At 41.2% G+C, this 12,519-nt stretch overlaps 1 protein-coding gene across 4 annotated transcripts in view; it reads right to left on the bottom strand.

Moving 5' to 3' along the window:
• Positions 1-12,519, bottom strand: part of AKAP1 (A-kinase anchoring protein 1) — a 118,105-nt gene that overhangs the window by 2,672 nt on the left and 102,914 nt on the right. For all 4 annotated transcript variants that reach the window (XM_069757790.1, XM_069757792.1, XM_069757791.1 and 1 more), the window contains exons 6-9: positions 7,196-7,373; positions 6,615-6,765; positions 5,826-5,893; positions 4,882-4,955 (exon numbers count right to left, since the gene is read on the bottom strand). In XM_069757790.1, the coding sequence (XP_069613891.1) occupies positions 4,882-4,955; positions 5,826-5,893; positions 6,615-6,765; positions 7,196-7,373 (471 nt within the window). The remainder of the gene's footprint in view (positions 1-4,881; positions 4,956-5,825; positions 5,894-6,614; positions 6,766-7,195; positions 7,374-12,519) is intronic.

The raw sequence follows: 12,519 nt of genomic DNA on the forward strand, positions 1-12,519 counted from the left end.
AGAAAATGGTGAGTCAAATGAGACAAAGTGGGGAAAGAGTTTCAATATTTGGGCATTCAAGTTTCAACAAATGTTATATCCTTTATACCTCTGAATTTGGATCGGCTATACATGAAATCCAAGCAAAAATTAACACCTGGTGTAAATTACCATTATCTTTAGTGGGTCCCACAAATTTGGTTAAAATGATTCTCGCGGCCCAGCTGTTATATGTCATCTTTAATGCCCCAGGGTGGATTCCTCTGAAACACTTTTACAAACTTCAAGCTATGTTCAGAGAATTTGGAAAAAAGGCACAGCTCGGTTTAAATATGACATTACAGAGGGGGAATGAGGAGGGAGGTTTGGCTGCCCCTAACCTATGGCAGTATTTTCTATCCTCAATATTGCAACAGCTTAAACTGCTTCAGGGCTCTACAGCTTCCATTGTCCAGGAGAATACCGGGGAACCCAATTATCTCCTTCTTGAAAGCAAGTTATTTGGGGGATACTAAGACGAAACTCTATACTCTAGTCCTTATGATTAAAACATAGGGAAAAAACTAAGCAACTCCTTAATATTGATGGGTTTACGCCAGTTACACCTGTGTGGCAAAACCCAAAGTTGCCGGAAATTTTCAGGTTAGAGAGCTTTAACCCCTGGCGACAAGCAGGGATCCTATTTATAGATCAACTTCAGTTGGATGGAGTTTTCAGCAGAAAGATGAATTCCAGCTACCACATAAGTACTTTTTTCAGTACCTTCAATTGAGACACACATGGCATAAACAGGAGTCCCTTAAGGTACCGTCACATTTAGCGACGCTGCAGCGATCTAGACAACGATCCCGATCGCTGCAGCGTCGCTGTGTGGTCGCTGGAGAGCTGTCACACAGACAGCTCTCCAGCGACCAACTATGCGAAGTCCCCTGGTAACCAGGGTAAACATCGGGTAAAAAGGTAAAAAAAAAAAATCAAAACACTACATACTTACATTCCGGTGTCTGTCCCCCGGCGCTGTGCTTCTCTGCACTGTGAGCGCCGGCCGGAAAGCAGAGCACAGCGGTGACGTCACCGCTGTGCTTTCCGGCCAGACGGCGCTCACAGTCAGTACAGAGAAGCACAGCGCCGGGGGACAGACACCGGAATGTAAGTATGTAGTGTTTGATTTTTTTTACCTTTACGCTGGTAACCAGGGTAAACATCGGGTTACTAAGCGCGGCCCTGCGCTTAGTAACCCGATGTTTACCCTGGTTACCAGTGAATACATCGCTGAATCGGCGTCACACACGCCGATTCAGCGATGTCTGCGGGAGTCCAGCGACGAAATAAAGTTCTGGACTTTCAGCTCCGACCAACGATGGCACAGCAGGATCCTGATCGCTGCTGCCTGTCAAACTCAACGATATCGCTAGCCAGGACGCTGCAACGTCACGGATCGCTAGCGATATTGTTCAGTGTGACGGTACCTTTACTCCGCTTATAACCCATAATCATTTTTTGTTTTTTTATTGGGAACCAGAATTGTGTCACTGGTGTAATTTCTAGATTTTATCTACTACTCCCAGGTTATAGATAAGCAACCGATGAAGCTCAAAGAGAAAAGGGAGTAGGATGCTAGGGTATTTTAACCCCTTTCTGACCTAGGATGGGATAGTACATCCGAGGTCAGAAGCCCCTCTTTGATGCGGGCTCCGGCGGTGAGCCCGCATCAAAGCCGGGACATGTCAGCTGTTTTGAACAGCTGACATGTGCCTGTAATAGGCGCGGGCAGAATCGCGATCTGCCCGCACCTATTAACTAGTTAAATGCCGCTGTCAAACGCAGACAGCGGCATTTAACGACCGCTTCCGGCCGGGCGGCCGGAAATGACGTCATCGCCGACACCCGTCACATGATCGGAGGTCGGCGATGCTTCTCCATTGTAACCATAGAGGTTCTTGAGACCTCTATGGTTACTGATCGCCGGTAGCTGTGAGCGCCACCCTGTGGTCGGCGCTCACAGCACACCTGATTTTCTGCTACATAGCAGCGAACAGCAGATCGCTGCTATGTAGCAGAGGTGATCGTGCTGTGCCTGCTTCTAGCCTTCCATGGAGGCTATTGAAGCATGGCAAAAGTGAAAAAAAAAGTGAAAAAATGTGAAAAAAATAAAAAAAAATATAAAAGTTTAAATCACCCCCCTTTTGCCCCAATCAAAATAAATCAATAAAAAATAAAAAAAAAAATCAAATCTACACATATTTGGTATCACCGCGCTCAGAATCACCCGATCTATCAATTAAAAAAAAGCATTAACCTGATCGCTAAACGGCGTAGCGAGAAAAAAATTTGAAATGCCAGAATTTTGTTTTTTTGGTCACTGCGACATTGCATTAAAATGCAATAACGGGCGATCAAAAGAACGTATCTGCACCAAAATGCTATCATTAAAAACATCATCTCGGCACGCAAAAAATAAGCCCTTAACCGACCCCAGATCATGAAAAATGGAGACGATACGAGTATCGGAAAATGGCGCAAATTTTTTATTTTTTTTTTAGCAAAGTTTGGAAATTTTTTCCCACCACTTAGGTAAAAAAATAACCTAGTCATGTTAGGTGTCTATGAACTCGTACTGACATGGAGAATCATAATGTCAGGTCAGTTTTAGCATTTAGTGAACCTAGCAAAAAAGCCAAACAAAAAACAAGTGTGGGACTGCACTTTTTTTTTGCAATTTCACCGCACTTGGAATTTTTTTCCCGTTTTCTAGTACACGACATGCTAAAACCAATGATGTCATTCAAAAGTACAACTCGTCCCGCAAAGAATAAGCCCTCACATGGCCAAATTGACGGAAAAATTAAAAAAGTTATGGCTCTCGGAAGGAGGGGAGTGAAAAACGAACACGGAAAAACGAAAAATCGCAAGGTCATGAAGGGGTTAAAATGAGCAGAGGATGACAGATTATCCTCGATTCCTCAATTGTCCACTAGTGAGTGACAAAGACTGTCACAGAAGTGCCTGCTGCATCGGGTATACAGGACTCCCTAATTCCTGCATAAAAGTGGGGTAAGAGGATGACTTGTGTCCGAGATGTTGTTCGGGCAATGCCGATTTGCTACATATGTTTTAGTCATGTGGTTTCGGGAATTTCTGGATCCAAGTCATAGACCACATAAACATGGTGTTTAGGGTTGTGATTCCTATGCATCCTCTGGTTTGTGTCTTAGGTTTTGTGGATGAGGTTGCTGAAGGTGCAAATATAAAATTGACACTTAAAAGAACCTTACATCAGGCCAGGAAAATTAAAGCAGCACACTGGTCGGACAGGGCGCCACCTACGTTTAGGGAATTTATGGGAAAAAATTAATCTACTGCTAAGTCTGGAACAAGGAGTATATCAAGAGAGGAGAGCCTTGCATTAATTCTGTAAAATATGGGAGGACTGGAAAATTTACCAAGGCATGGATTGTGTGTTCTTATTTGGGGGTGCTGGGTAATATTACTGGTGTCGAGTAAGATATGTCCGATTAAGGTCCTTGGAGTGATGCATATAATATCTGTTTCCATAATGTCCTTATTGTTTTAGATGAAAACTAAAGAACTTGGAGACTTGGGACTTATCTTTCATAATGTTTATTTGCACATGAGTGTACAGATTGCCGTATTCAGCTTAACCCCTTCAAGACGCAGCCCTTTTTTGTTTTTGCGTTTTAGTTTTTTGCTCCCCTCCGTCACAGAGCCATAACTTTTTTATTATTCCGTCAATATGGCCATGTTATGGCTTATTTATTGCAGGACGAGTTGTACTTTTGATCAACACCATTGGTTTTACCATGTCATACTAGAAAACAGGAAAAAAATTCCAAGTGTGGTGAAATTGCAAAAAAAGTGCAATCCCACACTTGTTTTTTGTTTGGCTTTTTTGCTAGGTTCACTAAATGCTAAAAATGACCTGCCATTGTGATTCTCCAGGTCATTATGAGTTCATAGACACAAAACATGTCTAGGTTATTTTTTGAAAAAAAATTCTAAACTTTGTTAAAAAAAAAAAAAAAAAAATTGCACAATTTTCCGATACACATAGCGTTTCCATTTTTTCGTGATCTGGGGTTGGGTGAGGGCTTATTTTTTTGCATGCCGAGCTGACTTTATTAATACCACTTTTGTGCAGATATATTCTTTTGGCTGAGTGCTGTCTTTTATTGTATGTTGAAAAATTAAATAAAAATGTATCCGATTTAAAATGAAAAAGGTACCAGGCTAAATGTAAGGTACAATACCTTTCCAGTCGATTTTAACTACAGACATTTAAAAATCCATTTTTCAGGAACTAGGAACTACGAAAAGAGCACACCTATGCATTTCATTTTTGTAACATTTTACATCTGTACAGTAAAGCAGCAAAAATCTCAATCACAGCAACATTAAACTATATGCAAGTCTAAACACCACACAAACAGAAATCCCATTAATATACATAAATGATTTTATGTGCTACTGTTTTAGTGGACAGATAAGTAGTACGGGAATTCCTAAGCTCCCTTTTATTTTGCAGCGCTTAGATAAAAACTGATCACTTCAATATTTTTGTAGGTCAATATATTTATACACAGGCCAGGCGGGCACAGTGCAAAAATATTAGATAGTTTGCTTGATTAACTAACAGACTTAACAGTAATAGAGGAATAAGTATGTATTCAACTAATTGTCAGGATTTAATTTTGGGAAGAAAACGCACAAAGCAATTGATGGGCAAAAAAAGCATCCGATGACATGTACTACTTTATATTTAGATTTCCAGTTCTAATACTGTAAAAATGGCAGCAGTAAATAAAACCAAAGCCTATTGAAAACAAACCAGGCTAAAAAAAGAAAAATATCAATGGAAGAGGATCACCATTTTTTAACCATTACCTGTGCAAGTAATGCTGTGCCTCTTGTCATTTCATTTGCAACGGTATCTGCTTCTGATGAAAAGTGATCTTCATCTACAGGAACACATACAAAAAAAGTCAGTCATAACAGTAATAGACCACCAAAATCATCCAAGGAATAGTCGTAGGTTATCAACATATTTACAAATTGCCTAAGGCAAATAATTCCTAACTAAAGATTCCAAAATATCAAATACAACTTAATAAATATATAATATGGAAAATGTGCATTAACTCCACAACTACCTAACTAATCAAGTGCTGTTCCTTCTATTAGATTAGTTTCAGTCCTGTAAGTCAGACAGTGCTGCATGTGACTGCAGACTCCCTGGGGAGGCAACATGTTTTTTGTTTTAATGAGCAATAACGTGCTAGTCTAATACACAATAAGCGATAATATGTGGTCCACGGCAACATGCAGCAGTGTCTAACTTAGAGGATCTCACACTGAAATTAATCTAATACAGGGGTGTGGAACGTCCAGCCCGCAGGCCGTATACGGCCCTCGATATCTGATGCGGCTCGCAGCCACTTTGCCCATTTGTGGCCGGGGACCATTTAATCCTGCAGAGGTGCGCAAGGATAGCCGCTCTGTGGCCCGACGCACCCCCCATTGCTCATTCAACTTATCGGCATCATAGACGCCGATACACTTGAAAGCAGTGATGGAGAAGACCGTGTCAGACGCTCCCTCTCCCATCACTCCCCCTCTGACTCAGCAAGAGAAAAAAAAACAAAACAATTGTTATGGACTAAAATGCATGTTTTTACAGAGTTTATTTGAAGTATTGCAAATTTTAATGCAGACTAATTTCTCTATTGTAGTCAATGATTAACATCTGCAACTATTCAGCAAAAATCTGAACAAGTTTCCTAAGTTATAATAAAATTCTAAGATAATCAAGTATTCAGCAAAAAGTGTACCTGCAAGCGGGATCACATTGTCTAGAAGAACCTCTGCACCTTGGAAGGGTAACGTAACAAAATCAGACCTGAATTTTTAAACAAAAATATGTTAAATATACAAGAAATAGTACAGCCATACATGAAAACAAGGAGGTGGTTTTATAAAAAGAAAGGAAAGTTATAAAAAAAAAATCAAATGATAATAGGTTTTCGGATAACATTTAGAGAAACAAAAAGTAACGTATAAGGTTAGTGAAGATTAAAGTTGATCAGTAAAGCAATCCTAGGTAAAAGTTAAATTTTTTGACAGAAAATATCACAAAAAATAAAAAATGCAGTGCAATTTGGCAGAAGCACGTGGCTAGCACTCCCATGTCCCTCCTCTCAGTAACTAGGGGTTTCTGACCCATGTTAGGCCATTAAGAATGCAGCAGCATTTGGTGCAGTTTGCTACTGTTACTAGAAGTAAAAATCCATATGGTAATGTCCTGTATGTTTAAGATCACGAGAACAAGGGCCCCGCGCACATCAGACATGCATCACCTATTCTGTGGATATGTAATCAATGTCTCTTGTGGAACAAATCCTAGAATTTAGTATGTGCAATGCAGGTTCCAACTTATTACTGGTATCTTGCAAAAAAAAAAAAAAGCGAGGTAGGTGGGAGATCATTTACAGTGTAGCATACGACATTTCATCTTTTTACCACATTAATCATGTTAACCAGAAACTGAGTGCACAGAACTGCAAGGTCATTAAGAAGTTTGCCATTTTCAAATATACTGAACCACCATTGGCGGTACTGACCTGATCTGCCGCAGTGTTTCAGTCTTGACCCTTTCATAACCACCGTAGTCAACATACCGTATCTCTACTTCTTCAGAGTCTTTGTAATAGGCCACCACCTGTGCCCTCCACCAAGCATCATCTCCAGATGGTGCTGCACAAATAACGCCAACTGAAAGAAAAAACAGCAACACCATAACAATGTCCTTAAAGGGGTATACTCCTGTTATGAAACTGGTATAGTTAGAAAGCATGAAAATGTTTGCTAATTATTTGCTTTTTCTGTTAAGAGCGCTGTCATCTTACAAAGTTTACAGTCACTAGTTGTCATTGACACCGATCACCTAAGCGTCAAAACAGTAAAGAAAGGCAAATTGATGTTCACTTGAAATCCTGCTATTTCTGAGCACAAAGCTCTAGCTAGTATTGAGATGGGGCATATAATCTGCCCCCCTCTATCACCCAACCTACCATAGTATATCCTGGAGAAGAGAATCCCATTAGATGTTCTTAAAGGAAATTAAAACCTGCATTATAATCTCATTTGTCAACTTTTTATCATAAACGAAAGGTACACTAGGCTATCAGAAAAGCTAACTCACCTTCCACTGGTGTGGGCAATGTTGGGACACCAGGCTGTGAGTAACAGAGAAACATCTGCTGATCCAGGCCACGAAGTGCATGAAATGTTGGATGTGTATGCTGCTGAACAAACATATGTCCTGCATTCACCACGTTTACTACAATTACTTCAACCGTCACACCATCTGGCAGCATAAGCTAAGGGGGGAGGGAAAAAAAAAAAAAAACGTGTTCAGTTTCCATTTATAAAGGAATTTATAAATTAAGGCAGTATTACGGTTGAATTAAAGGGATTGTCCAAGAACAGAAAAGCATAAATAACCAAAAGGAAAATGTCCTTATATAAAAATTCCTAAATACATTTGTCTAGCTTAATGGTCTACATTTCATTGAATGTTTTGTCCAGAGAGGTAATCACTATAGAATAAAACGGCGGCTGTCCTGTTACACGGAGAGAATCCTGTCCTGGAATATTAGGAAAGGTGACCGAGCACGTGCAGTAGGAAGCTTCACCCCTCCCTTCATATGTGGGAAGATGTGCTCCCCTAATACTGGAGATGCCAGGAGTGTTGATGTAAGAAGAGGCTGCTGGAATATAGGAGTGCCCTGTCCTCCCGCGCATGAATAATCTCCAGATGGCAGCAGTGGTGTATCCTACTGCACATGCTCAGTCACCTCTCCTAACATTCCAGGACAGCAGCCATTTTTATTCTATAGTGATTACCTCTCAAGGGAAAAATAATTGTGATTTACTAATTAAATTTCACAAAGTATTTATATTTGTTTTACTTTGTTATGTTAATATGTAACAGTCTAAAAAGGAATAAAAAATGTGATTTTCATTTTTTGCCATCTGGTACATATTCATTTCTTGATGACACTCTAGGAGTCTACTTCACCCTTTGAAAAATTCTTTAAAAGGGTATACTTTCTCCAATGTGGGTCACGTCTAAGAAATTTACTCTTTCATATCAGGGGTTTTGCAATCTGAAAACAGCATACCGTAAAATGGCGCTCCCATCGTCCGAGCCGCTCCGTGTGCCCAAACAGTAGTGTACACCCACACACAGTAAACTGCCATAGTCGGCAAAGGGGGTACATCAATGAATGAAAAATTGACTCAAATCTACATAATTTTGTAAAAGATTTTTCATTTTCACAGGTGAAAAAAAAAAAAAAAAAAAAAAACACATTTACCACACCCATTTATGAATTCCCTGAGGGTTGTAGTTTCCAAAATGAGAATTTGTAAGGGGTTTCCACTGTACTAACATCTCAGGGATGCCGCAAATACAATATGGAAAAGGAAAACAAAATCTGAGCTAAAAAAAGTCTTATAATGCCAGTGTCAGTCTTACAAATCATATACATGTCCCTCATCCTAGTATCTATATAACCCCCATCCTGGCACATGGCCCCACTGTGCTGCTGGCACACTGCCCCCTTGTGCTGGCACATAGCCCCCACCCCATCCTGGATATGCCCCTCCTGCTGGCATGCACGTGGCTTCCCCGATCACTACATGCCCCCCTGCTGGCACACACATGATAAAATAAACAGTTAACTCACCTTCTGATGATGGCTTTATGCTCCCAGCTCCTTGGTTGCACTTCCTGTTTCCCGGGCATCGGATCATGTGACCTGGGCACACAGTGATGACATCACTGTGCTGTGCCGATCACATGATTGGATGTCGGCACAGACACAGGAAGAGAGACAGGGAAACTGGGAGCACGGAGCCATCATCAGAAGGTGAGTTAACTGTTTATGTTATGTGCGTGCCAGCAGGGGGTCATATAGTAACCGGAGGGGAGGAGGGGGGGGGGAAGGGGGAAGGTGTGGGCCGGCAGGGGGCATATAGAGAGAAGGGGGTTGGGGGATAAGATCCATGATGGGAGGAGGGGAGTGCAGGCACATGCAATATGCGCCACTCCCGTTAACCAACTCAGTGCGACTTCAGCACCGAGGTGATTGACAGCAGGTGCAGTGAATATTACATGAGGCTAATGAGCGGGAGCACATGACCTCCTGCTGTCTCTGCAGCACAGCACACAGATTCAGATTATAAGACGCACCTCCCACTTTCCCTCAAAATTTGGGGGAACAGAAGTGCATCTTAAAATCTGAAAAATACGGTAAGCGATTTCTGTGTTGCTTCTAATATATCCCTTACAGGGAAATAGGCTGCAAGCTGAAAGCAAGGATCTCCAACGTGGTATATTCCGAAATACTGCCTGTACCACGTGCCACGCCAGAGAGGCAACGGGAGATTAGGGAGGTTAATAAGTGGCTCAAGAATTGGTGTAGGAAGGAGGGGTTTGGGTTCCTTCAGAACTGGGCTGACTTCTCAGTTGGCTACAGGCTCTACGCTAGGGACGGGCTGCACCTCAATGGGGAAGGTGCAGCTGTGCTGGGGGAGAAAATGGCTAGAAGGTTGGAGTAGTGTTTAAACCAGGGATTGGGGGGGGGGGGGGGGAGGGTATTCATTTTAAAGGAGGGGAAGATAGTACAGATAGAGACCTGGGCACAAATAAGGAAGTTGTGGGTGGCGGTGGCATGGGGGGTGGGGTTAGAACAGTTAATAATTTAAGAAAGAATAGAGGTACAGAGACAAACATCAAGTGCATGTATACTAATGCTAGAAGCCTCGCCAACAAAATGGACGAATTAGAATTAATGTTGTTGGAGCATAATTATGACATGGTGGGGATATCTGAAACATGGCTGGATGAGAGCCATGACTGGGCTGTTAACTTGCAGGGCTATAGCCTTTTCAGAAATGACCGTACAGATAAGCGAGGGGGAGGGGTGTGTCTGTATGTAAAATCGTCCTTAAAACCCATCCTGCGTGATAATATAGGTGAATTTAATGAAAATGTAGAGTCCCTGTGGGTGGAAATAAGGGGAGGGGGAAAAAATAATAAATTACTGATAGGGGTTTGTTATAAATGTCCAAAAATAATGGAAGCAATGGAGAATATCCTCGTAAAGCAAATAGATGAAGCTGCGACTCAAGAAGAAGTCATTATTATGGGGGACTTCAACTACCCTGAAATAGATTGGGGAACAGAAACCTGCAGTTCCAGCAAAGGTAATCGGTTTTTGACAACTATGAGAGACAATTACCTTTTACAACTGGTTCAGGACCCAACAAGGGGGGCACTGCTAGACCTAATATTAACCAACAGGCCAGACCGCATATCAAATATAAGGGTTGGGGGTCACTTGGGGAATAGTGATCACAAAATAATAAGTTTTCATGTATCCTTTAATAAGATGTGTAGTAGAGGGGTTACAAGGACACTAAACTTCAGGAGGGCAAATTTCCAACGGATTAGAGAGGATCTTGGTGCAATTAACTGGGACGATATCCTGAGACACAAAAATACACAAAGAAAATGGGAGACATTTATTAGCATCCTGGATAGGACCTGTGCACAGTATATAACGTATGGGAATAAACATACCAGAAATAGGAGGAAACCAATATGGCTAAATAGAGCTGTAAGGGGCGCAATAAGTGACAAAAAGAAAGCATTTAGAGAATTAAAGGAAGTAGGTAGTGATGAGGCATTAAATACAGAAAATTAAATAGTCTGTAAAAAGCAAATCAAGGCAGCAAAGATTGAGACAGAGACTCATTGCCAGAGAGAGTAAAAATAATCCCAAAATATTCTTTAACTACGTAAATAGTATGAAACTAAAAAATGATAGTGTTGGCCCCCTTAAAAATAAATAGTCTGGGTGAAATGGTGGATGAGGATGAGGAAAAAGCAAATATGCCAAATTACTTTTTTTCATCAGTATTTACAAAAGAAAATCCCATGGCAGACAATATGATCAGGGATAACAAAAATTCCCCATTAAATGTCACCTGCTTAACCCACCAGGAAGTATGGCGGCGTCTAAAAATCACTAAAATTGACAAATCTCCGGGCCCGGATGGGATACACCCCCGAGTACTGCAGGAATTAAGTACAGTCATTGATAGACCATTATTTTTAATCTTTAAAGACTCCATAATAACAGGGTCTGTACCACAGGACTGGCGTATAGCAAATGTGGTGCCAATATTCAAAAAGGGGACAAAAACTGAACTCGGTAATTATAGGCCAGTAAGCTTAACCTCTACTGTGGGTAAAATCCTGGAGGGCATTCTAAGGGATGCTATGCTGGAGTATCTGAAGAGGAATAACCTCATGACCCAGTATCAGCACGGGTTTACTAGGGACCGTTCATGTCAGACTAATTTGATCAGTTTCTATGAAGAGGTAAGTTCCGGACTGGACCAAGGGAACCCAGTAGATGTAGTGTATATGGACTTTTCAAAAGCTTTTGATACGGTGCCACACAAAAGGTTGATACATAAAATGAGAATAATGGGGATAGGGGAAAATATGTGTAAGTGGGTTAAGAGCTGGCTCAGGGATAGGAAACAAAGGGTGGTTATTAATGGAGCACACTCGGACTGGGTCGCGGTTAGCAGTAGGGTACCACAGGGGTCAGTATTGGGCCCTCTTTTTAACATATTTATTAATGACCTTGTAGGGGGCATTCAGAGTAGAATTTCAATATTTGCAGATGACACTAAACTCTGCAGGGTAATCAATACAGGGGAGGACAATTTTATATTACAGGATGATTTATGTAAACTAGAAGCTTGGGCTGATAAATGGCAAATGAGCTTTAATGGGGATAAATGTAAGGTCATGCACTTGGGTAGAAGTAGTAAGATTTATAACTATGTGCTTAATTCTAAAACTCTGGGCAAAACAGTCAATGAAAAAGACCTGGGTGTATGGGTGGATGACAAACTCATTCAGTGGCCAGTGTCAGGCAGCTGCTACTAAGGCAAATGGGATGCATTAAAAGAGGCATAGATACTCATGAGGAGAACATAATTTTACCTCTATACAAGTCACTAGTTCGACCACACTTAGAATACTGTGCACAGTTCTGGTCTCCGGTGTATAAGAAAGACATAGCTGAACTAGAGCGGGTGCAGAGAAGAGAGACCAAGGTTATTAGGGGACTGGGGGGTCTGCAATACCAAGATAGGTTATTACACTTGGGGCTATTCAGTTTGGAAAAACAAAGACTAAGGGGTGATCTTATTTTAATGTATAAATATATGAGGGGACAGTACAAAGACCTTTCTGATGATCTTTTTAATCATAGACCTGAGACAGGAACAAGGGGGCATCCTCTATGTCTGGAGGAAAGAAGGTTTAAGCATAAGAGACGCGGATTCTTTACTGTAAGAGCAGTGAGACTATGGAACTCTCTGCCGTATGATTTTGTAATGAGCGATTCGTTACTTAAATTTAAGAGGGGACTGGAAGCC

This window comes from Ranitomeya imitator, chromosome 3 (assembly GCF_032444005.1).
Source record: "Ranitomeya imitator isolate aRanImi1 chromosome 3, aRanImi1.pri, whole genome shotgun sequence".
Lineage (NCBI taxonomy): Eukaryota > Metazoa > Chordata > Amphibia > Anura > Dendrobatidae > Ranitomeya > Ranitomeya imitator.